General features: G+C 40.4%; 1 protein-coding gene across 2 annotated transcripts; it reads left to right on the top strand.

Moving 5' to 3' along the window:
* Nucleotides 1-577: 577 nt before the first annotated feature.
* On the top strand, nt 578-25,520 carry METAP1 (methionyl aminopeptidase 1). Of its 2 annotated transcripts, none has more exons than XM_057417931.1 (11): nt 578-781; nt 11,082-11,133; nt 13,397-13,509; nt 14,811-14,871; nt 15,360-15,451; nt 16,125-16,208; nt 17,690-17,828; nt 20,649-20,780; nt 23,351-23,494; nt 24,595-24,660; nt 24,828-25,520. In XM_057417931.1, the coding sequence occupies exons 1-11, from the start codon at nt 668-670 to the stop codon at nt 24,986-24,988; spliced, it is 1,158 nt and encodes a 385-aa protein (XP_057273914.1). In that variant the 5' UTR covers nt 578-667; the 3' UTR covers nt 24,989-25,520. The 2 variants fall into 2 exon arrangements, with proteins under 2 accessions (XP_057273914.1, XP_057273915.1); XM_057417932.1 differs by having other exon boundaries at nt 13,400-13,509.
* Nucleotides 25,521-26,750: the final 1,230 nt, after the last annotated feature.

Raw genomic sequence — 26,750 nt, forward strand, 5'->3', positions numbered from 1 at the left:
AAGGCCCCTTCCAACCCAAACTAGTCTGTGATTATGTGACAGACTACAATATAAACCAACACTGAACTCTGTAATAAAGAAAGCATGCTTGAAAAATCTGAGATAAGGCCCCACTAATGACAAAGATGAGAACTGAAGCCACTGACCTTCCCCCTTCATCGCCGACAGAAAGCCATGAGGCTAAATCCAGTGCACCTTTCAAACAAAACCTCCTGCAAACCACACGTGCATATTAGGATCTCGCTGCACAATGGCAACACAAAGGAAGAACAAGCCCTTAGGCATCTTTTATAACGCAACTGAACAACACCGTGCAGCATGACTTGAAGCGGGGAATCAGGGGTATAGCGTCTCCTCTCACCTCCGTCACATGCCGGCCGGGTTATCCCGTCACCGTACCGGCAACATCTCGCCCGGCCCTCTGTACGGGAAACTTGCCCTCACTGAAGGCTACCTGTGCGCCCGGCGGCTGCGCGGAGGGCAGGCGGGCGGGGAGAGGAGGGCAGAGGAGGGGAGGAGCGGCGCTGAGCGGCCTATAGGCCGCTCCTCCCCTTCTCTTCTCTTTTCTCCTCTCCTCTTGCCGCCCGCCCGCCCCAGCCGGCGGCACCTCCGGGCGGCGGCTCCTCCCCCGCCGCTCGCCGCGCCGCGCCTGTGGCAGCCCGGCAGCATGGCGGCGGTGGAGACCCGTGTTTGCGAGACGGCTGGCTGCAGCAGCGAGGCCAAGCTGCAGTGCCCTACCTGCCTCAAGCTGGGCATCCAGGGCTCCTACTTCTGCTCTCAGGTGAGGCCACTAGGCTCCCCTCCCAGCTCACCCGTGGGGGTGCCTGCCTGTCCTCCTCACGCTGCGGGCCGGGTTTCGATCTGCGGCCCGGCGTGCCCGGCATTACCGCCCTGCCAGCCTTGGGTCCGCCGTTTGTGCCTACAGAAAGTTCCTCCGCACGGTGGGGGACGAGTTGGAGCCCGGGGAGTGCCGGGCCGGCGGCCACGGGTGGGGCGGTTACCCCTCGGGGCTGGGGCAATGCGGGACTTGGCTGCTGCCGAGCGGACGGGGCGGTAGTGAGGGGTGCGCGGCTTGTCCTCGGCCTGAAGGTTTGGGTGGTGGGGGTGTGTGTGCCCATTAAAAATAAGGGCTTAGTGGGACAAAATGAGACGGGCTCATCAAATTCCAGCGTGTGCGTTTCTGTGTCTGCATCAGCTCTGGAGTTGCTTGGCTTTGATAAACTTGTTGCTTTGAAAACGGAATCTCCTTTTCCTTTAAATACGAGCTTCTGGGAAAATTACTCGCTGCTCTTCCTTTTTTTTTATGCCTTTAGATATGTTGCTTTAAGGGTACTGAACAGGGAAACTCAGGTTAGGCCAGTTGTCACACAGCCATCAACTCCTGTTAAACATACTCTGTAGGCCTCAGCTACTCTCACTTATTACCACAGTGGTAATGTAGTTTGGTCCTTAACTTAAATAGAAAGTACTGTCTGACGGCTGTTGAGTGGGTTTTTAGTTTGTTTTTTTAACAACATTAAAATGCACAGTAAAATGCATGGCCTTGTGCTTTGAACTTGGATGTGTAACGTCTGTCAACATTGGTGAGGTATGTGTGTTTTAATTTGGAGATTAACAGAGAACTTCTCTGTCAGAATTACAGTTCAGGGTAAAATCTTGACTGTAGATAAACTTAAAATCATTCAGTCACATAAGCTAAGGATAAAATTGACTTACTAGTTGGATGGGGTTTTTCTGAGTCAGGGTGTAAGCTGATAGTTATAGTTTGAATGGGGCTGGGAGAAGACTTCCCATGTGCACGTAACACACCCACAGCACGGTTTCTGGTACTTTCCCCTGAAGTCTCTGATGCCAGATGCTGGTAGTCAGTGCTAACTAGATCACCTGCAACTCAAAAGTGTTCTTACGGTTCTGTATGTCTAGTTCCTGTGTGGTGCTTATGGCTGGTTTGTGGGATTCACATTGTGTTTTACTACCTGTTTTGACATGTCTGATGTAAACCTCATCATAAATGCATCTTCAGCACATACAGATACTAGTTGATGATGACAAAGCCATTTGTTAACAGACCAAACAATCCTATGTGAGGAGTTCTACTAACATCTTCATTCTGTCCCGTCTCTAACTCAGCTAATCTTATACAGGATGCAGAGATTCTTGTTATCTATATATTTGGTTTAATTATTTTGAAATATCTGCTACTGTTGTAAGGTAAAAGGGGAATTACCCAAAATATGTATTAGCTTGTTAAAAGAGGCTGCTGGATAACCAACCACATGCTTGTAAGGCTGTCCTGTCTAGAAAATCAAATACTGAACTGTGAATCCCAGTCATCTTACTCCTGAGTGACCTTGGGTGTACTGTTTTTCCTTGCTGTCCCTCACTGTCCTCATCAGTAAAGTAGGTAAGCACAATGATTCCCCAGATATGAAAGGTGCTTCAGAAGTTTTGGGACACCATCTTACAGAAGAGAAAGAAATTAATAGCAGCCTGTTTTCAAGAAGTGCAAAAAATGTCATGCACTGAGAGAACAGTCCTCGTGTTCAGCCTGCAGTGAGGACCTTCAGCCTCCCTGAGTACCTCCTGCAGAGCTGCCCCAAGATTCCAGCTCTCCCCATCATCTCATATGTGTGATGGAGGAGACTCACTGCAGCGCTCCACACGGTCAGGATAGGTGAGGGGCTGCTGACAACCTGGCTGCTTGTCCAAATGAGCACACAACAGGTTAAGGAGTTTTGAAAGCCAGGAATTTTCCTCTGAACTTCCAGCAAGTTTCAGCTGACAGTACTGGACTGGTTAGCATTTGTGAAACTTTTCCAGAGTTCTCTCTTTGTTGGTTTTCTTTCCATTGTAGTATTGCAGATGTAACTGTTAGATAAGCCAGTGAGTGGGCCTCGGCTGTTACTCCACATTATAGCACAGCCTGTGCTGTAGCTGCCATGGTTCTTTTCCTTACTTCAAGGGTGCATGTTTCTACCACTTCTGTTAAGCTGGCCTTGATTCCTCAGTGAGCCACTTCTGTGGGCTTTAGAGTTTTCTTTTAATGGAGAAAAAGCAGTTGCATTGATGTTTTTATTTTGCTGGTTTAGCTCCCCAAAGCTTTGTACAGTGGGGTCATACAACACCAGTGCTCCAGGAGCGTGCTGCCAAAGAGCAGGCTTGTCTGTTGTGGTCCAGCACTCTGTAAAGTCAACCCATCCTTACTGAGTGCAGCGGTGGTAGCTGGGTGTGCAGGCACTGACTCTGGGCTGAGAGCAGGATAGGAGCAACAAGCTACCTGGTGTATGTCTGAGGACACACAGAAGCCTACGATGACTTGTTCACGCAGCCAAAACTCCAATCAGAGCTAAAACTGAATTTGTAGGAGTTTGTTTTCTCCAGTGCTAAGAATAAGCGGAAAAGTGTGAACTACTGTAGAAAGGTAATCAGTATGAAGCAATGTGTTTGAATTATAAGTAGTAACATATAGTTTGCTAAGAAAAAATAATGCAGGATGTATAGGAATGAGAAACTTGGTGTAGTGAGGAGATTCATAGAATCATAGAGTGATTTGGGTTGGAAGGGACCTTAAAGGTTCCAACCCCCCTCCCATGGGCAGGAACACCTTTCACTAGACCAGGTTGCTCAAAGCTCCATCCAACCTGGCCTCAATTAAATGTCATTTTTCATCACTGCACATAGAGAATTCAAGTGAACTTTTCAGATAGAGTGTATCAAGACAGTGATTTCCCCAGTGGGTTTATCATTTGTGTTTCTCCTTTCCTTGAGAAAGGGCATTATTCTGGTCGTTTATTTCCCCCTGCATTTCTGCAACAAAAAGTATGCTTCAACAGCATGCCCCCAAAACACTCTGAAGTAATCTAACATCCTCTGAAATTCCTTTGAGCCAACACTGTTCTATCTCTGGGTGTTGTGCACCTTGGAAAACTGCATACAGCTGTTGAATGATGGTTGTGCTTGTGGGTTATGGGTGAAAAGGGGGCCAAGGCAGCCAGATTCTGGCTGAGCAGGGAGGTTTTGAACTGGTAATGGATGGCTTTTAGCAGTGGAAGAGCTGAGGTTTTGTGTTGAACCTCAGCATTATTTTTCTTCCTTTCACTCCAAGGTGTATGTAACAAGAGGGAATATTCTGTGGAGGGATTCTGTCTGCTGTTAACCTTTAATAATATCTTCACTTAGACTAATAAATCAGGTACCGTCGCTGCCAGCTACCTTCTTTCACTGTCTTGCTTTCTCTTTTGTAGAGACTTGCTACAGTGTTCCTTGTCTTTAGCATCTTACACTGAGGTACAGTAATTCAGTCTATCTTCTGAATGTGGAAATAACACAGAAGCCCAGCATCGCATCTCAAGTGTATTGTTCCTCTAAGATGAATTTGCTATTGTGAAATCTGCCTTTATAGATGCATGTGTCACTTTTGTGTCAGTTGTATACAGCATACATAAACTGTGTTTAAATACACAAAAGATTTAAGTTTCTTCTAAGCTTTCTGTAAGCTGCTGAACGATAAACAGAGGGAAAGTATTAACTGTTCTTGAGATTTCCAGTTACTACTTTTATATGAGCCTTCTGTTTGTAAATTGATCTCTTATTAATAATTTTGTGTTGCTTTTGTGGAAACTTCCTCTCTCATGCTATTTATATCTGTGTAAGTGTCTCAGATGAAACAGAGTAGTCGGAGGTTTTCTGTGGACTGTATGCTAGGTTGGGGGCATTTCTCCAGCCCAATTCAGAAATACCTATTTCTGACCATGTGCTGGAAACATTCTCTTATAAAATCAATCCCTTCCTGCTTTGTGTACCTGTGTGTTGTCAGTCCCAGAGAGGCCTGGGTGTATGAAGTGATCTGGTTATGGGGACGAAAGTGGGGCCTGTGATACAGTGAAGCTGCTGCACATGAGTGATTGTTGGACATGTGTTTTAGGTGTTTGAAGGGAAACCATTTCTCCAAATTGTACAGTTAGCCACCAGTGGGGCTCTTCCCATTTGAGGTGGGGCTTGTTAAATTCTAGTAACAGGAAAGAAATACTGCTTTGTTTTCTCAGAGGGTCTGTATACCGATTTACTCCTTTCTGAGAGGCACATTTTCTCTGATACTCAGCCCTGGGCCCTTGACAGCTTTGGATACTCAAGGTCACAGTGATTTGTGAAAAACCTGAGGAGAAGCATGTGTTGTCCTGTCCCCCACTTTGCTGTTGCTTTTGCATTCATTATGTTGCAGGTGGGGAACAGGGAGCAGTGGACCTGTGTGAAACTATTTTTTATCCTCTCCTGTGTCAGACTGTAGGACATAAGTGCCATATTTCATCTTGGTTCAGTGTTCTTTGCTGTGCCTAAAATAGGCTTAAAACCTGCTGCTTGGATCCAACTGCAACACATAAGAGTTTCATTTGGCACTCTGCAGATACCGTCTGCTAGAAGGTCTTTCAACAGATTTCCTTCACCAGGAAGCTGACATTTTTAATTGCCTATAAATCACCATAAATACCTGTGTCTGCTATAAATGCCTGGTTATTGCTGGTGCACAAATGCTGAGCCCTCGTAATTTTCTGAAAGTAAAACTTCAGACAGCTTTCTGAGCTGTGTTGAGAATACTGAAAGGACGGTCCAGTTTGAATGTCTCTGGTCAGTTGTTCCTCCACCTGTCTCAAAAATTGCTTGTGTATCTGTGTAAATCTAAAGAGTTGCAAAATGCAGTCTATTCCTCAAAGGAAGGGCTCTGTTACGTGGGACACAGAAGTCTCAGGGTGAGATCAGGCTTTAGATGAAGGAGAAAGCCAACCTTGCTCATACCAAGGTGCTGCATGTAGGTGCTTCCCTTGATTTGAATCGGAAAATGTATATTCAGCTCTTCTGAAAAACTGACTGGTCATGTGTGCTACTTTGGCTGGTTTGGGAATTCTGTACTGAGTTTTCAGGCTAGAGGCTGTCTCTGGGGGCTTGTACCGCACCTGGAAGAATAGGGTTCAGCATGAAGAAGAGGTCACATGTATTAACAATTGCATTCCTCAATGTACATGTATTTATGGATAAAATGTACAGTTAACCTGTATTGTATTAAATATATATTTCACTGATAACCCGATATTTTTCTTAGACTAAATGGTGAACTTCAGCTTTTTTTTTTTGTCTTCTGTTTTGCATACCTTCAAGGTGGCTTGGTTAAAATTGAGTTCTCATTAAGCAAAACTACATCATCTCAGATTAAACCTGAGACAATTTTATGTTAGACAGACATTTTAAAGTTCTATTAAAATAATTGCTCAGAATATTTTAAATACAGTGTACTCCTTGGCACTGTTTCCTAGACATTTACCTGTTAGAATTCAGGGTATAATGACATGCAAAGGGACAGCCAGTCTGTCCCACAGTCTTGATTCCAGATGTCTTTTTTTTTTTTTCCCTTTTATTTTTTATCATGTAGAATGGGTACTTTTGGAAATTCAGCACAATGGCTCTAAATGATGATCACAGTGAATGGAGAGGGGTAATTTTGTGGACATTGGACATGAGTTGGAGTTCTCAGTAACTTGGGGTGGTTTTTGCATACCTGCTGGTAGGTGTATTTACAGTGTCAAATGCCAGGTTGTATAATGCAGCACAACCCAAAGGTGAAGGGCAGCATGAAGAAGAGTGTCAGCCTTAAGGCTGGAAATCACTGATGATGAGTTGGCAGAGCCAACTGAAGTGAGCTGCTATCTTGCAAAGGCAGTTCAGAAACACAGTGAGTATGCCTTGGATTCTGTGTTGTGGTGCCTGCACAGCTTCCTGTACTTGGATAGCTTATTTAAAGCTAGTTATGTCTGTGCTATACAGAGGTTAGCAGTGCAGTTGTATCCTAATCTTGGTTGATTTAGCACCCTTTTATCCCCTGGAATTTGCAGTTGGCTGGATTTTCTACCTCTTAATCAGGTTGTGTAGATACATGAACCAAAAGAGTAAGAGGCTCTTTCCTATGACTGTAGAGATGACAGTAAATATAGGAAAAAAAATCCTTGCTAAGTAGCTTAGTAACTGTTTTAAGGGGTTTGGTTTTGTTCTTTCAATGACTGGTTGAAAGAAATGAAAGGCCTAAAGTATTTGGTATGTTGGTAGTGAAAATGCAGTGTACTGTAAACCAAATTCTGCTGTGCTGAATGATTCTGTCAGTACTTCAACCAGTAAATATGTGTTGGGGCAAGTCCTTAAGGGAAAAATCATTTATAGAAGTAACATGGATTCCACCAGGTGATCCAAGAGGAATCTTTCTAGATCATAATGCTTGTTGTGGCTTTGGTTACCTTTTGGTAATGGCCTAGGTTCTGGTGGACACTGGGTTAAGCTTGTCTTTAAACACAGAAGCAGTGGGGCTGGCTTAAGTGTGGCTGGAAGCCAGAAATGCTGTTAAAGGTTTAAATATGTTATGGCCTCTGTCTAAAAATCACAGTTGTGTTTTTCTTGATGACAGAATAGTTGTACCCAAGATTGCTCTAAACAAATGGAAGATTACCCCTCCTCCCCCTGCCTTTTTTTTTATGGTCATACATTTGACCTCTGTTCTTGTTAAGCTCTCCTCAGTGTTCTTAAGTCTTCTGTCTCGATTGCTATATAAAAGATGGCTGCCATAAAACCAAAAATGCTGTAGGTGAGAAGGGTAGGGATGTTAATATCAGACATACTAATGGATAATGTAGTGTTTCAAGTGAAATCCAGGAGTCTTCCAAGAAACTTGAAGCCAAATTCATATTATTCATGTATAGTTTCCCCCTGAAGCTAATTAATGTTTTCAAATACAGCCATGTGAGATCATGTATTCCTTTTTTAAACAGTATCAGAAAAGATAATTAGTATTTTCATTTTGATATTAAAATCAGCCTGGATATTTTTTCCTGAATTTTGTTTATTTAATAATTGAAAATTTCCTATCCTGATCTCTATATGGCATGGGAACATGGAACAATCACTAGAGCCAGGAATGATAATGGAAAGATTAAAGTAAATGTCTCAGCAGAAAGCTGTGGGGAGAAGGCTCAGTGAAAAGCAGAATTTTCTCCAGAAAATTCTCCAGAAAGTGGCTCAGATGGAGAGAAAGAGTGGCTTTCCTCTATGGCTTGTCAGGAAGTCTGCTGTATAGAAGGTGAGGGTTTATGCAATATGCAGTGGTACATTAGTAGTGCTTTGTTGCCAGAGCTATGATTCTCCAGCCTGTGAGATGACAGCTGCCATATTTTTATCTGGAATTGCCAAGACAGAGCCCTGAAGACGTGTGCAGTGAAGTGCTTGTGCAGTAAGTTGTTAAATATAAATAGTTTGTGTGTACCCAGTAAGTCCAATGCTTACAGGAAGCATATGACTGATCCTACACAAAATATATGGGTTGTAGGTGGATGTGCAGCATATCCTTTGAATGCCTTCCAAAAGTGTCAGATCAAGACAGAGATACTCATTGGCTGTACACTGCATGTGCTTAGAAGAATGCTTCAGACTTGCTGTGCATACTTGTTGCAATTGATAGATGTGCGTATAGTACACGTGTCTGGGATGTCTTGGTGTACAGCAGCTTGTTTGGAGCAATGCTTGTAGCAATTCTGATGGAGCTGCTGTTCCTCTGGAAACAGAGGGCAAGTAAAATCTGGGAAACATGTTTGGGAAGACTCAGACATATGGCAGCCTTATGTTGGATTCTCTTCAGTTGTTTACAGCTGCAGGAAATAAAGAGTCAAAGAGGAGCCTGCTGGGTTATGATACTGCCAGTGGTGTGGCGTTTGCCTGCTGTTTTCAGGTTATGGGCCTGCAAAGAGGAAAGACTGTTGGTGTCGGAGAAAGGAATGGCCTTGGAGAATACACCTCAAAATTGCATGGGGAAGGGGAGAGAATGAACTAAAACCAGTAATTGCCGCAGCTGATGTATGTATTAATTCCCAAAATGCTCTTTTGTATCCCAGAAAGTGGACTCTAGATTTGTAGACTTTGGTAGCTGCTTTAAGGCCTTGGTTGTATAATCCTTCTTCTTCAGAACAGAGGCCTGGTGTTTAAAAGGGTATTAAAACCATACTGATGCTTCCAATGTCCTTGAAATAGGATTTTTAGCATTTTTATTTTTCTTAAAATAGGCCTCAGCTCCTGCTCCTTTTCTCCCAGCTCTCCAACAAAAACAGATCATAATGCAGCACAAAGGTCTGTGTATGAAGCAAGTTATACAAGTAGGACAGTAAAACCTCCTGCTGCTTGTTCAAAAAGATGTTCTCTCTGGTAATCCAAAGTGTTGGTTTCAAGGCCTCTTGTTGCTCAGACAGTAGGCTGAGAAAGTTGGGGCTGTTCAGCCTGGAGAAGAGAAGGCTGTGTGGAGACCTCATAGCAGCCTTCCAGTATCTGAAGGGGGCCTATAGGGATGCTGGGGAGAGACTCTTCATTAGGGACTGTAGTGACAGGACAAGGGGTAATGGGTTAAAACTTAAACAGGGGAAGTTTAGATTGGATATAAGGAGGAAATTCTTTCCTGTCAGGGTGGTGAGGCACTGGAATAGGTTGCCCAGGGAGGTTGTGAATGCTCTATCTCTGGCAGTGTTCAAGACCAAGCAGGACGAAGCCTTGGGTGAGATGGTTTAGTGTGAGGTGTCCCTGCCCATGGCAGGGGAGTTGGAACTAGATGATCTTAAGGTCCTTTCCAACCCTAACCGCTCTATGATTCTATGTAGCACCATGGCATGTTGAGTACCAGTCCAGAGAACATGGCGGCTTTAATTCTGTGTTGTAGGAGAAGGGTGACAAACAGCTGGTTTGGGTGATTTAATTCTGTGGTGTAGGAGAAGGATGACAAACAGCTGGTTTGGGTAATGAGCGGAAGAGCACACCAGAGGCTCTCTCTGAATATAGGCATTCTTATGCATCACTTACTGTGTTTTTGTGGGTACAGTTTGATAACCACTGGTTGCAAGACTAACAAGAAGATGGGGGAGAAGATGGGTCTGCAGGAGTAGACAGTCAAGACTGCTCAGTAGCAACCAGAGGCAGGGGTTACACATCAGGCTTAGTTTACAGATCTGCTGTCTTGTGCTGGTTGAGTGTTGTATACATTAGTTTGAATTAGTTGTTGGCTCTGGATGGTAGTTTTACAGTGGTGATTCAGCATTGGTATTGTCTTTCCTTATAAAGCAAAACAGTTTGCTTACTGCTTCTTTCTTCAGAAATTCAGCTGTTATTGTAAATGATTGGAATTAGCTGTTTTCTAATGGTTGTTTTGAGTGCACACAGCCATTGAATTAGACTTTCTGCTACAAACCCAAGTAATTTCCTAATTATCACCTTAAAGGATTACCTTTAATGCTGCCTTCTGCAACTTCTCTTCTTAAATTTCTCCTTTTTTCATGTCTTCATCTTGGCCTTTTTTCAGTCTCCTCCAGCTGCCAGGCATCTGCTGATTGTCACATGAGCTGCTCTACTTGTGCTTGGACAGAAGAGAAAAAAGTCAAACTCCTCCTTCACAGTCATTCTTGTCTTGATTTCCATTTAAACTTTATTGTGGTTTAATTTCCTATTTCCATTCAGTAGCCCTCAACTACCACCCCTCCTCCCCCCCAGTCTATTTTATTTGTCCCTTTGTGGTTGTGGTGATTGGCCTCTGTTGCTTTCCTGTGCTGGGGAAGAAGACGGAAGGATGCAGTTAGCGAGAGGAGATGGCTTCTTGCAGGAGCCAAGGGAGGACCATCCTGCTCACTGCAGTGCTGTCAGATCTGGTATGGGGATAGACTCTTGCGTTTCAGCCAACATGGAACAACTGTGGTGTTTAGTTACTCATTAAAGCGATAAAGGCACAATATTTAGTAGACAGGATTAGATCAGTGTGTTTTACTGTGATGGGTGCATCTGTTTGGCTCTGTTTTCTGTCTGTTCTGGCTCATAAGCTGTTGAATGTAGTATTTTATATTGTTGAGACTAGCAGTTACAGTAGCATTTACTGCATGTTGCTGCAAGGGTTAATGAAATCGGTCTTCTAGTTTTCTTTTAAAATAGAGATGCTTCTCTTTTATGGGGATGTTATGTCTGTCTAGGGTAATGCTACTTAAACATACATAATGTATATATTTTGTTTGCAATTCTAGGAATGCTTTAAGGGAAGCTGGGCTACTCACAAGTTATTACACAAGAAAGCAAGTGAGTATATTTTAAAAATCCATTTTAATAATGTTTTGAATTTGTTTTTTCCTGTGCCGCCAGCTGTAGATGACCCTGCTTAAGCAGGGGGTATAGAGGACCTACAGAGGTCCCTTCCAACCTCAACTGTTCTGTGATTGTGTGTCTAAGAATGGTATGGGTGTTTCCAAGATATATGGCACTGGATTCCACATATCTGAAATTTTGTCCGGTTCCTGATACTCTTCAGGATCTATGTAAATTTTTGGACCTAGTGGTACAGATCTGTTTCCGTTCCCTTTTCTTTTTGTGTAAAGCATTCTTCAAGCTACATTGCTAGGTGTATCAACAAAGAAAGAGGGATGCTGAAATAAAGGGCAAGGAGAATAATAAACTGTTATTACAAGGCATTGCCAGGCTTGTGCCGTCGTAGCATTTTGATACCTAATGTAGTAAAAGGCAGTAAAGTGGGAAAGGTCTGTGTGAAGGCTTTGTGATAAGACACTTGGTGGGATGCAAGCAAGCCAGTCAGAGTGTAGCTGGTTGGTACGTTTGGGGTGGTGGACCCCTTTGGGAAAAAAAAGGAAGATGTTTTTGAGTACTGAAGCAGCCATTCATGGGAGGATGTATCATAGCTAGGATTTTGCTGAGTTTAGTTGAAGGCAATAAGAATATCTGTATGCCTTAGTTACAGCTAGTAGCTGTGGCACAGAAATACTAGTAGACTGGTGGATTCTCCCTTATCTGAGTAGTAAAAATAATCCATGAGTTTAAAACCAAACAATCGAACAGAGAAAGTCTTGCCTCCTCCCTGCTACTCCCCTGCCCATCTTCATCAATTCCTGCTTGAAAGGGAGGTGGGAATAAAAAGTAAGTGGCATGGCAGGAATTCAAATCCTCCAGTAATTTATATCCTCCTTTCCTAAAATCCAATAAAACTCCATTTTCCATGATAGATGTTGCATGGTTATTAGGTTGGAGTAGCACAGACAATTACAAATGTTTTCCTTCTGTCTGCCTTCCTAGCATAAGGGGTCACATAGTTCACATTTGCAGTCTGAATCCTGTTACTTTGTACCTGCATGGATATGAAACAGTGTTTGTTGTTAGTACTGGTAGTCCTGGGGTGCAGTCTTCTGCTGGTGTTTATCTGACAGCAATTTTTTCTACAGCTCCACTAAATCCGTGATCTTGTTAGCTTCCTGGGTAACTGTTGAGCCCAAGTTGAGCTGGCAAGACATCAGCGCAACAAACTGAAGCGTCTCAAGGGAATCCAAAATATTGCTTCATTAAAACTTTGGTTTTTAGAGTATCCTTTCTCAGTGGTTTATCTAAACTGAATGCCACGTGAGCAGATGCCACATGAGCAGACGGCTCAGCTGTCAGCCACAGAGGCTCTAAGGAACTCAAGTTAGGGCTTGCTATGGCAGACCTTTGCCATCTCTTAATTCTTATGAGATATAAACAGAGATGAGTTAACAATTAATGCTGCTGTGCTCTTTCTTAACCCTTGCCTCCTCTTTCCGAGTAAATATTTTTCCTTTCGGTAATGCTCATAAGCCACTTGCTTCAATCCTTTATGCAAACACCTTAAATCTACACCATTAGACTGTGTTATTTGTGGATGAATTCAGTCACTGGAGCACATTAGACATGAATTTCACAATGTTGAAAAAACTGGGAACTTCCAGCAGGTTGGGACCATCTTGGAATGTGCACACACTGCCTGTCCTGAAATGCAGAAGTGACAGCACTCGCACTCTCTCCATCAGATCTGGAGGAGCTGTGGGTGCCATGTGTTGAAACTAATAGTTGGATACTGTTAAGCCTTCTCATCCAGGTCATTTCTGTCACTGAATGCTAAGAAGAATTACAGAAAAGGAAGATTAATTTACAGTGCAAGAATTTTAATTGAAGGGATGATTCTTTCTGTAGAAATATGCTTTCTCCCCAAGAATTAAAACATGCACAGAACTAGGTTTTAGAACTATATATTAAGAGCAGCTTAAATAATTACTACATTTTATTTGTGCATTCAGCACTGCTGTCCTGACATTCCCCAGTTTGCTATTGAATAGAGCTGGCAGGATGTGAATTTTGAATGTGAAAAACTTAAGGGCAATACAAAATGAGGACTGCTACTTACACTTTTATATATCAATATCTAAAACACCAGCAAGAGTCAGATCTGGACTGATGTACTTCTGAGTCACTTTCTGGACCCTGCAGTTCTTATTCTCAGTAGGACTGATTTTGCTGCTGCCTTTTTTTTTTGTCTTTTCAGAAGATGAAAAGGCGAAGCGTGAAGTTTCCTCGTGGACCCTGGAAGGTGATGTTAACACAAATCCCTGGTCTGGTTATCGGTACACTGGTAAACTCAGGCCACATTATCCACTGGTAAGCAACAGGTGCCACTGTACTCAATTGCTGCTACGTTCTGTAGCAACTAATGGACCAGTCCTGACTTACTACTTCACATTTTAGATGAGAAAGGAAAGCTTCTTAAGCAATCTCAACCTGATGGCAAGGACATGTATGACTCTGTCCATATTTTTTTGTGGTTCATTTTAATTTAACTTATCTGTATCTTGGTATATTTAAAATTAGTGCATGTGAGGTGACATCCATCAGTAACAGGCTTAAGCTCATGCCTTTTGGCTGTATGTTTTGACATGTGTTCTGCTGCTAGTTGAGATGATGTCTCCTAGCTCTTTACTGTTCGCACCAATAATGGAGCAGTCTGTTTTGGAAAAACTCAAATGAATTAATTTTGAATTAAAAAAGGTTTATTTTATGTAAATGGTTTGAAATAATCTGGTGAATGAGCTGGTGAACAGCTTTGCTGAAGGAACAGAGGTTTTGGTGACCTCCAGCACTGGAATAGTGAAGAGTAACTGAGATAGTAACATTCTGAGCTGTGAAAATTAGATTTAGAACACAATCTCAGTATAGCTGTATTTTTAAATTGGTATAAATTTATACATGGAATGAGCCAAAGTTTTTACCCAAATAATGGCATTTCATTTACATTTGTCTTTTCTAATTGTCCTGTGGTAGAAATGCTGCCCCTGTGGCATCTTCTCTATAGTCTTCCCCATCTGTCACAGGCTCTAGAGAACAGATTAACAGAGCCTGAGCCCATGTATGTTTGTTAGTGTAATTGAAGAAAGGGTGTTTTGTCTCTGTCACCAGCTAAGTAATTTAGTAGTGTTACCGCTTTTTTGTCTTCTGACTGCTGTAGGATTATTGAGGCAAGTGAAACTATAATAAGAAGTGCTAATGACTAGGGTGATGAGTAGGAGTAGCAATTTTGCTAATAGACATTAATAACCATAGAGAGGAAGGATGCCTTTGGAACCAGTGCGTTTGCCATCTGGAAAATAGCAGAATAAACACCACAGTGTAACAGGATAATACGGTATAAAACCAATTTCATTTACTTGACACACAAAAGTTTAATCTTTCCAAAGCTGTGATGTTGGCTGTTAGAAGATGTATAATATGAGAGCAGTAGAGAGTAACAGGAGAATCTTTAAGAAAAAAAAAATTTGATGCGTTTTGGAGTGTTTGTATACTTCACTTTTTTTAGTGTAATTAGCCATATTTCACTCTATTTAATTTTGCTGGATGAGTCTCTGTTTTTGTGACTATAATAAGTATTCATGCAACCTAACCAGCTTTGATCATGATTTATCTAGACGCCAACGAGACCTGTGCCAAGTTATATTCAGAGACCGGATTATGCTGATCACCCACTAGGTAACTTAAAGCAAATCACAATTATGGAGTATCATTGTTTGCTTTCTATTTTTCTTTTAATTGAAAAGCCTTTAAAGCATGAAGAAGACACAGGAGAAGGGAACCTTTTATCTGTTCTTCTCAAAGTAGCTAAGAAAGAAAAAACGTTTCTATGAATAGAATAATTTCCTTGTAAGTCTGATTTTCAAGGTTGTGTTATGACTAACTAGAGACGATGGTTTTATGCAGTAAGTGAACAGGTATCCTAGCACATGCGGTCATTACGATGTTGTGGAAGGCTTATGAATTCAAATTAATATGGATAATGATGATAATGCTTTGACTTAGTGTTCTTTAGGGTTCATTACTTTAGTCTGTAGTGAGAATGTATGTACTTTTATGCCATTGGTAAGCCAAGTAAGTTCCTTGATTGGACATGTGTAGCAGTCACTCTTCCATATAATGTGGTTTATTTATTTCTTTTTCTCCTCTGCCTTTTTTCTTTTCAGGAATGTCTGAATCAGAACAGGCTTTAAAAGGAACCTCTCAAATAAAAATACTCACATCTGAGGATATAGAAGGGATGCGAGTAGTGTGTAGGGTAAGGGGGCTTTGGTTTTCATGGTGAAGTGCCTTTATTTGTCAGAAATCCATAGTGATTTTACCAGTTTGTGACAGCACATGTGACCCTACAAATGTTTAAAGCACTTTTCAGCACTGAAAAATAATTTGAGAAAATAGGTATTTCTTGGTTTTTTTTTCTCCTTGTGACTCCCAATTCACAATAAACTGTTTTGCAAGAGAAAATATAACATTTATTTATTTTGTTACTAAGTGAGATGTGTGGCTGAAATGTTGTTTCTGCTAAGAATATATTGTATCGTGCATAAATGAGAACAGAACTTCTTCAAGAGTTACTACTAACTAAAAACTAAAAGGCAAAACAGAGTCTTATCCTTAACAATTATTGAAGAAAAGCTGTTCAATTGTAATCACTTTCTTGTGCATAAAGTCAAACATTGAAATGTATTCAGGTAGTCTGAGTTAAGATTATGGTATCCTAGGTAATTGTGGTCTAAATTTTAATCAGAGAATTTTCAAATCTCACAGATGTGGCTTAGTAATATAACCCATAAACCCTGAAAGTCTTTGTAGAGCCCAAGCGTGCCCAGCTTTCCTAGCATTCTTGGTGGTGGTGTAGAAAACTAATAAGTTAATTGTCTAGGAAGTAGTCTTGGTCTTATTTTAAATTGGTCCTTTTGTTTTGTTTGCAGCTTGCTAGAGAAGTATTGGATGTTGCTGCCATGATGGTGAAAGCAGGAGTAACTACTGAAGAAATTGATCATGCTGTCCATTTAGTAAGATCATTTTATTGTTCTTCCAGCATTTATAAGTGCTTTCTTTTCTCTCTTTTTGTGTTGGTATTGCATGGTTTTCTTTGTAGTTGCATGAATTACCTTTTTTAAACTGTTTCCCAATTTGGAGTATGGACATTAGAAATGTGTAGGTTCAAAATGAGTTAGGAGCTCCTGGATGCCTCTCTGTATCAGCTCCTTCTGTGATTTTCAGCTTCAGGTTCTCTCTGCTTCCTCACCTGTTTTCTTGGTTAACATTATGTAATTTTCTTTTTTCTAAATGTTTTTGCTCCAAAGATACCATTGTATAAAGAACATCATATGTAGGCCATGAATGTTTTGTCCTCTGTGGTGCTGGGTAAGACGTAAAGAGGAGAAAGGTTAATTATTTATGACTAGGAATCAGAAGTGAGGAGCCTCAGAGAGAATTGAAACAAGATGTTTGATGCAATCACGCAAACTAAAGCCCAATCCAGTGAAATATTTGAAATGAAATATATTCAACTATTTTCCTCTCTGAACTATTCATAGATACTTGAATTGAGTAATTTTTATTTCTCTTGGCTGTCTTCTCTGTGCAGGGTGTCAGCTGATAATTGGGGATACTTGTGTGCACTGTGGGGAAGGCAGTGATTATAGATAAGTTTGTTAGAGAGCTTTCTGCTTGCTGATCTTTTTAGAACAGAAATGCAGATAAGCATTTGCAGCTGCTGAGCCAAGATTATAAAGAACTTACTCTGGTTTGATTGGGCCACAGTTTTTGGCTGAACTGCATTAAACACTAAACTACTTACTTACACATAATGTGTAATGTGGGCAACTAGTAGTTTAAATGGTGTTACCCCTCAGCAATTTTTGGAAACCTTTGCGTGGCAGATGGCTGACAATGACCAATCTCTTCAACTGGTAATTTACAGTCTTAAAATGTTATTCTTTTTTTTTAAATGAAAAAAGTTGACACAGTATTCCAGAACTGCTCGGTATGTCTCAGTGTGTAGATGTATGTATATAGAAGTACGTATAAAATGTATGCATCAGTTTTGCAAACATCCCCAAAAGGTTATCAGAGGGAGTGCAAAAAATGCAGCTTAAGGTCTCAAAGCTAGGGGTGAAAGAGTGATGCTAAATGTCTCTTTGTCTAACTTGTGTGTTCTGCAAAGGTACTTAGACCACGTGCTTAAAAGTCATTGAAAATTATTCAGTTTTTTAGCTGGATAAGTATTTTGTGCATTATTTTAGACCTGAATATTTTAGCATTTGTAGTTGAACATAAAAATGAGTAGAAACAAAATTAAACTCTTTACTGTCTTCCTGGTAAGAAATGCAAAGCATAACAAAATAGTGTGATGTTAAAAAAATGCTTGAAGAATCTTCTTTTCCAAGGGTCACTGCATTTTAACTTGTCATTCTTACTGTAAAGCCGTTGTGCATCTGTTTGTACATAACTGACTAATGTAAAGTGTAAATTGTATTTTCTAAATTAGGCTTGTATCGCAAGGAATTGCTATCCTTCCCCTCTGAATTATTATAATTTCCCAAAGTCGTGTTGTACGTCAGTGAACGAAGTGATCTGTCATGGAATTCCTGACAGGAGGCCATTGCAGGAGGGAGATATAGTTAATGGTAAGTGCTGTGAAAATTAACCTTCACCATTTCTACCTTTTATTCAGTTAAACCGTGCAGTAAGATGAGGTTTCACTACCAGAGGCTTTTGTTCTCATTTACAAATTAACCTCTGTTCTTCATATATTTAAATCAATGATTTTAATAAAATAATTTAAAAAGCTTGGTTCATTTTAAGAGCTTTATAACACTTCTACCCTGATCTGTGCATTAGTATACTACCCGAGTATTCCACTTGTGGGCTAGGCTCCAGTTGTTCCAGACTGCATAAATAGTGAATAAAATTTATATTGAATTATTGAACGGGATCAGTTCATGAATTCTGCATGAATTCTTGATTAGATGGCTCTAGATCCTTAGATTTTGCTACAGACATGATGACTATCATGACTGTAAGGATCCTAATGGTGAGGTGTTGTATAGGTTCATATTAAAAACATACACTTTTCTTGAGCATTTTGTACCAGCTGCATTTTGTTCATGGTACTCAAGGTACTTACACCTTCTTGGGTGATAAGGAATACTTAAATTACCATTTTTTGTTTCCACATTTTTTCTTTGCTTGTCATTAAAAACTAATGACATTGGTTTTGTAGAAACATTTGCGGCTTTTTTTATTGCATTGGTTTGCTTTTCCCTTATGTGTAAATAAATACCCAGTGTATTCTAAGGTTTGGCCTATCTCTAGGAGCAGGTTGGAATTCTTTTAGATTGTCAGATATTGGGTGTGTATTGACATGCAATAAGAGCTATTAAGTCTCTACAGAATGAGTCTCACGATTGCTGCCCATTTCTATGTCAGGTTGATAGCTCTGAGCTGTAGTGTTCATGTAACCATTTGGGCAAGGCTTCTTTATCTTTTTTTTAATTTCAAAGATGGTGCCTTTGCACAGCTCTGTTGCCAATTTTTCTGGCATTGCTGGCTGCCTGAGAAGCCTAGCTGAGTTTACTAGGTTGGCTTCATCTATATGGTGACTTACCTCTCCACTATTTGCATGCCACGGCTGTATATAATGCCTTTTATAAGAGGGATACCATTGTATCACATCATTGTTCACATCTGTTGTTCAACATACCATTGTTCACATCCCTGCCTTGACTGCATTTGCCCAAGCTTTGAGCCTTCTGCTTTCTTTTGATGAAGAGCAACTAGCTTACTCTTTTGTAGCTGAGTAGGTCTTGTTGCAAAATGGTCCACATCTTATGGGTAGAACATCCCCTCCCCATGGGCTCAAAAGGCTTCCAAGTCTTGTAGGTTTCTTTTTGTAAGAAAGTGGCTCAAAAGCCAGTTTACAATAAGGAATAAAATGGGGTTCAGTGGAGATAGAAAAAGTACTTTAGAGGGAATGTGCCCAGTGAACAATAGAGGGAAGTGCCCATATTTCTCTTTACTTAAAACTTTTTTTTGCCTGTTGGAAGCAAAACGTGGCCATGTCAGAGTCTAAACCAGGTTTTTGCATCACAGGAAAATGTCATCCAGAAGGTGCTGGCAGGTGATGTCTAGTCCAACACCCTGCTCTGAGCAGGCATCATATCATTTAATCATCTTGTTCCCTGGGAGCAGATTCTTAAACAAAGCTCATATACCTACAAGTGAGTGAGATGTTCTGGCCTAATCTGGTAATGTCAAGAGGAAGTCTTGTAATCACATGTCCTGTTGAGACGGCCTCTTTGCAGCAAGTATTCTGGACACTGTGTGAAGGAGCTCTGATAGACAGTTCACAAGAAACTTGCTTGGATAAGTTACCAGGGTCCTGTTGTTAGTTACTAGGTAGTATTCCAGTAGTCCTGCACAATTCTGCAGTGAGTATAGTGTAACCCTGTATGTGCACGTATCCACAGCAGGCAGGATTGGTTTTGTGCAGTGTTAATTTCATTCTTAAACGTTTGCCAGCAGTACAGATTTATTGCTGACACCAATGGTTTTCCCTCACATTTTCCTGTCAAGGCTGTACTGGTCTCTCTAAGGGGCTCATGCAACATATTCCTAAAGTGTTATTGCCCAGTACAGTTTCCTTCATGGCTATGTACCAGTGAGGGCTAGTGGTTTTGGTACAGCTGTTAGACCTATCAGGCTACTGCCAAAAGCCTGATAAACACAGAAATACCCATTCTACCACAGGAAGTCAACTCGATATGCAAATCTAGAATATTTTGCTTGTGTTTGCTGTATATGATGACTAATTTTTCACTTGTCTGCTATAAAAGACAGGATACTAAAATAGTTGTCAGCAGTTTCTAAACTGGTAAGCCTGTTCCCATGTTTTGTAAAAGGACTATTTGCAGCGAGCATCTTGTATGGATGTTCTTAACCAAAAAAGCCTATCTTTTTTTGCAATGAGTTAAACTAAAAAAGTTTTTTTTTCCTCATTGAAATTACTTATGCTGCTATTTTTCAAGACTGACTTATATCACTTTGAGTTTACAATCAACATTATACATAAAGCAAATGAGTTTTGCTGCAACATAATTCTAAACTCTTACTATATGTTCTTCTAAACCTTGGTTATTTAAGCATACCCTTCTCATTCTTGCTGTTTGCCTGATACCACATGCTTAAATTATTTCATTTGAAAGAAGAAAAGAAAAAGTTCTAAGTAATTTAGTATATTTTTTGTAGTCAAGAATATTACTGGAAAAGTTGCTGTGTATTCAGTGTTGAAGAAATGTTACCTTCTTGGCTGGAAGCAGTGGGTTTTAGCATTACAGTTTTTGCAAAGGTGTAACTACTCTAAACATGCATGGAAGCTTTTTCACAAATGAAGAGACGAAGTGAGAAATACAGTGCTAATATTACAGTATTTCTGGTATTCCTTGCAGTGGATATTACTGTCTATCGTAATGGCTACCATGGAGATCTGAACGAGACATTTTATGTTGGAGAAGTTGATGAGGGTGCAAGGAGGCTTGTCCAAACAACTTACGAGTGCCTAATGCAGGCCATTGATGCAGGTAAACCCTTTGACTGGGGCCTGAAGCATTTTGGTTTCAATTCTCAACCATGAATGCTCCTGTTTGCTACTATGGGGAGTGACTTCTGTTGTAGGACACAGAAGTGTTAGTGTGTGTCACCAGCAAATGATGTATAATACCGTGATTCTTCAAATGGCACAGTTCTGTGGGTAGTGTTGCAACTTTTACTTGTAATGTGGGTTGACAAGGAAAATGTAACTGATGTTCAGCTGATCCACATATGATGATACTTAAATGGAAACAGCCGTTTTAGACTGTTAGATGAATAAAACATCCTCAAAACAAGTTGTTTAGAGAACGTGAAGAACAAAGTGTGTTTGGAAAATCAAAGTATGGTTTCCTACTTTGGTAATGTGAACAATGTTGCACAATGAGCCTATTAGGCAAAAAAACTCTGAACATTTAAGCATATCTCTGTCCCTTCCAAACCTAATGATTATTTCATAAAGCTAATTACGAGCTTTTCATTTTCATCTTTATGCAAGAAAAGACAGATCTATATCCTTCAGTACCCACAGAACTTCAATTATGTTGCTTAGATATGTCAGGATAGCTTCACTGAGACATACCATGAGATAGAAAGAATGTCATGGTCAGCTCCATTCACAAAGGAATATACTATGTTCTCTTAGACAAATGGAGAAAAGAAACCAGAAATCTCCCAAGTGCCTGCAAATATTTGTATTATCTGTTTGGTTTTTTTTTATACCCTGCAGGTTTTTAAAATCCCCAGTAAAATTCACTCACTTCAAGGCCTTTGAAGACTGAAGTTTAAGGTGCTAGATCTGAAGTCTTTAAACTTGCACTTAATCAAAAGTAAATGAAAAAAAACCAAACTATAGTAGCTTACTTTGGTTAATAATTTGGAGATGGCTAGCCAAGCTGAGAAGACAAATCCATGTGAATGATGCCTTGCGTATCCATTGTGTGATCAAGAAAGTACTGCAGAGTTCAGCTGTGAAGAACATAAATTACCTGTTTATGTGGGATTACTGTTCTAAAACAGCCACTTTGTTTCTCAGAGCTAAATCAGAATGTTTATCTTTACTCCTATACTTTATTTTTATAGCAAATGTTACATCTGTCATCTTTCATATCCTGATGTATAAACTAGGACAGAAATCAACCTTCATGTTAATTATAATAAGATTTAAACTCTCAGTGTAACTTCACCAGCTTTCTAGATGCTGTAACAGGTTCTAATGGGGTTAGACATTCCCTGTTAGTAGGAATTCTGGTAGCAAACGTCCTGGCTGTTAAAAAGGGTTGCCTCTCCCCTGTTTAAATCATCTTAATTTCTTGGCACTGTACCAGCAGAACTCTCACTTAGGAGAGTTTTATGAGAGAGAAGCAGAGGGCTCCTTGCTGCTTTGAGATGAGTTGCTTGATATTGTCAGGCCTGAAGAAGATGGTGCTTCACAACTAGTAGCATAAAAACAACAGACTGACGTTTCCTTTCTCACCATGTCTTTTTATTTTTTAAATTATTCTGGGAAAAGCATGCACATTCTAGTAATCTAAATTTCTTTATTTTCTGTAAATTCAACTTACAGATTTAAGTTGTAGTTGTTTAAGTTGGCAGAGAATTTTACTAAGTGGCTTTGTTCTTACAGAGTTTTAGCTTTGTATGTGAACTCTGCTTAAGATGCTCCACATAACCACACTACATCTGGCTCCTGAAGGAGCAGCACGTATTCAGGGAGTTGTGAATGATCTTGAAATAGCATTTACATTCTTTATTTTTTAGTGCCTCAAGGTTGCTTTTGGTATGCATCTTCATTGGCTGATGGAGGAGGCATTGTTGCTTTTATGGCATTATTACTCCCTTGTCCAAGTGCTCAAAGTGATTTCTTTCACACAGTTCTCATTTGTTTCAAACTCTTTTAATCTTTAAGGCTTCCTAAAAGTTAGCCCTGCGTATGAATGTTCTGATTTGCTGCAATGTTGCCACTAAAAATCTTGCAGAGATACCCATTTTGGTTTTTCCCCTTCTTGGTCCTTCACGTATAATCATTTTTCCTCTTGATCTGTGTACACTTTTCACATAGTAGTAGAGAGATAAGTGTGTACTGAAATAGAGTTCATGCATTCATTGAACAAAGCACTGCAACTGTTAGTATGAGAAGTTACCAAGTACTTGCATAGAATCATAGAACAGTTTGGGTTGGAAGGGGCTTTCAAAGGTCATCTAGCCCAAACCCCCTGCAATGAGCAGGGACTTTGAAAGCCTTTCATTGTCTTTAGTTTCAAACTTCAGTGTCCTTTTAATATATGAGCACTTACATCCACAAAAGGAAGAAAGTAGTGTTCTTGTGAAAGAATTTTCTTATTCTCTCATTTTCTCTTTTACATGAGACACTTTCCTCCCTCTCCCACGTTACTGCACTCACTTTTGTACTTGGTGGATTAAGTGATGATAGGAAGTTGCATTCTAGAACAGATGGCCACACAAGCTGTGAGCACTACAGAGATACTAGCCTGCATGGTGTTTGGTTAGTTAAGTTGAAAGCAAGCTCTATAAATTTGCATCTCTCTCTTTAATTTTGCAGTGAAACCTGGTGTTCGGTACAGAGAACTAGGAAACATTATTCAGAAACATGCTCAAGCAAATGGATTTTCAGTGGTTCGGAGCTACTGTGGGCATGGAATCCATAAACTTTTCCATACGGCTCCTAACGTGCCACATTATGCCAGTGAGTATTCATTCCCTTTGAGTTGTCCTGTAGACAAGAAGTGGTTTGCATTGAATGCCCCCAATTTACTTTTTTCTTTTATTCAAACGAAGTAGCATGTTACCTTGCAGCCATTAAGGTAGCATTTCTGAATTCATGAAATAAGTTTTTCTGAACTCCATACCATTGCATGCTTTATGAACCTAAATATGGTGAATTTATCATATATTTAGACAGTTGTGCCTACACTAATGGATAGTGTTGGCTCTCATCTGTATTGAGTAAGTACTCAATGTTTTTGCCTGAATTCTCAGCTAATCCCTTAAACATCCTTGTCTGACATGAATGGGGAAATGTTTCTATCCTTAGAAGGCCTATAATGCCATTTCCAGATGTAAGTAAAAGCTTTTTGAAAGTGGCTGAAAACTTTCTTCAGTCAAACTACACTTCTAGAGATGTGCTCTGCATCAGTTCCTGTGCTTCCACATAAATATTTTTGGTGTATATCACATTGGAAATTTCTGGTGTTACTGTCCTGGATGCCTTGGAATTCTCTGCCTTTTTATGTTTGCTAAAGACATGCAGTATTTTCACTCTAACACTGCAATGACCCCATTAGGCAGAGTAACAGTGGGGCAGCGAATCTTTCATAAATGGCATCGTAGGATTACTTAACCACGATCATATTTGGACAATTTGAGTTAATGGTTCAGTGGAAACAAATTAAGAGGTTTCAAACCTTCTCTGGATATCTTAAGTGCTTCTTATTTGTATTGATTTTTTTTTAATGACGATTTTCATATGGAAGTCTGCAGAAATTCCTGTATTGCAGTTGTTCAGTGTTTTCATAGAACTGGAGTTGAACTTCAGTTATTGGAGAGAAAGACAGCAATTCATTTTAAACTCCTTGAGTAAGTACTGTGGTATTGGAGGAGGGGGAGAAGGAAAATACTCAGTGAGACCTTAATGTAGAATTAAAAATGGACAAGTGAGCGGGTCATCTCTGAGGAGCTTTTCTGAATTCACAGTATTCCTGCTGTATTATTCTAGGACAAGGATTCATTCATTTACTAAGATGGGATCACTTTTTCTAATGCGAGTATTTTTATTTTTTTTTCCAGAAAATAAGGCCGTTGGAGTCATGAAGCCAGGTCATGTATTTACAATTGAGCCAATGATCTGTGAAGGTGAGCAATTTAGCAGTACAGTAAATTGGTTACTGTTATTTACCATTCAGTAGTGACGGGATAGGATGCTGGTTCTATTCAGTACAGTTGATAGGTTTTTCGTTTCTCTTTGGGGAACTGTGCCTGTTACTTAAAACCAGTCGAAAAGTCATGCTTTATGTTTTCAGGTGGTTGGCAAGATGAGACATGGCCTGATGGCTGGACTGCAGTGACAAGGGATGGAAAGCGCTCCGCCCAGTTTGAACACACACTCCTGGTCACCGATACAGGCTGTGAGATCCTGACACGGCGGCTGGATAGTATTCGTCCCCATTTCATGTCCCAGTGAGAGTTTAGACTGAGCAGGTGGAGCTGAATGATCCTTTTTTTCTTTATTTTTGTGTCCCTGTACTATGCATTTTTTTAAGAGTACAGAATAGAGATTTCAGCATTTACTTTGTTCTCAGTGATTAAGATAAGAGGAATATCTTGAAGAACCTGAGGAAAGCAGAGAAGAATTTAAGGAATTTCCTGCTTTACCTACAACACTCATGCTGTATTTTTCTTTTTATTTCAATTATCTGTTTAGCACCTTTCTTCCAATTAGACCCACAATTGCTTCTGTTACTGCCATGATATTAGCTAGAAAAGCGTGGGTAACCTTTCCCACTGGGACTTGATATTTTGGGATCCAGGTTTTTTCACCACTTCAGTGTGCCCTGTCACTCTTGGGATGTGAGTGCCACCTGAGATTTTAAGCATTTCTAGTTCCAAAGACTTGCTCCTGCTTCTGGAGGTACTGTTCTAATGGGCTGGACTTTGTTTATCACTTGAGAAAGGGGCAGAAGGGAAAGACACATGCATGTTGCCAAGAATAGGCTACCCTTCTGTTCCCATCTCCCTTGTGATGGCCTCTGTGGTGACTGCAACTTAGGTGACACAGTTAATGGCAGGACTTGTTTCTCTTTCTGGAGAGTTGATAGTATGGGCTTTCTACAGGGAAAAATAATAAATTCTGTCTTATCTGCAGCTCCCTGGAATAAGCTGCTTCTTGGCAAAGCAGTATTTCCAGGCAGTCTCCCGCTCCAAAAGCTCAGTGAAGCTGATGTGTCAGACTTGCCTAGGTAAAGGAATGAAACAAGTACCAAAAAGATCCCAAGATTCTTGGGATCCCCAAGCGTGTGAACTGTGGGACATATTTTTTAAAGGTACCTCCACAGAGCTGTGGGGGATACGATTTGCAAGACTTGCAATGAAAAGAGTACATGCGTATCTCAAAACAAGTCTGTGAGCAAATGAAACACCTTTGATGCTGTATTCATTTTCATTTGGTAATTCCTAAACAGGTCATGTTTTTCCCTCCCTCAGTTAAGTGAGTTTCATGCTTCTGGGAATGCTTAGGGGGCAGCTATGGAAATGATCTTTTTTTTTTTTTCTCAGATTGGGTATAGAGTGGGCAATGTTAGTATATATATATCCCTTTATTTTCTGTTCATAGGTAATGATGAGCTGGAAACTGTCATGTTAAAGGCTATGGATTGATTAAGCCTCTCTTCTCTCTACCCTTTCTTTTCCCATACCCACTTTACCCACTTAGGTCCTTTCCACCATCTTTGGTGTCTCAGCTGAGGGAATTTATTTTTTCTTCTGAATTGTAATGAAAAATGTTTCAGACCCCACTGCAGACTTAGTCTTACACCACTGTAATGCAAGAAATAGTTAAACCAATGCAGACATTAAATCACACAATCATGGGCATAAAATACACCTTTTATATGGTGTCTGATGAATTTGTTGCCACATTAGACCCAAGAATATGAGGTACTGCATACCATACCCTTGGCTCCCCTTAGCACTGCAGAATTTAGGTGGGGGAAAGGGGTTAGTGCTTCATAGAACTGGACTCGTGTACTACCAAATACCAAACTTGCCAGAAAATGTCTTCTCTGCCCTGAGTGCCTCAGACCTCTGTTGCTGTAAGAGCATCATTGCAATGTTTTCATTACCTTTATTGTTATTTTTAATTATGCAGTAAAGTGACCTGAACTGATGCATAAGGAGTGCATGTGTGTGCGTGTGTGTGTGTGTACAGATTTTAACAGAACAGATTG

This window comes from Pezoporus wallicus, unplaced genomic scaffold (genome assembly GCF_028554395.1).
Source record: "Pezoporus wallicus isolate ANWC-B61680 ecotype Strahan unplaced genomic scaffold, APGP_CSIRO_Pwel_v1 contig_6999, whole genome shotgun sequence".
NCBI classification, from domain to species: Eukaryota; Metazoa; Chordata; class Aves; order Psittaciformes; family Psittacidae; genus Pezoporus; species Pezoporus wallicus.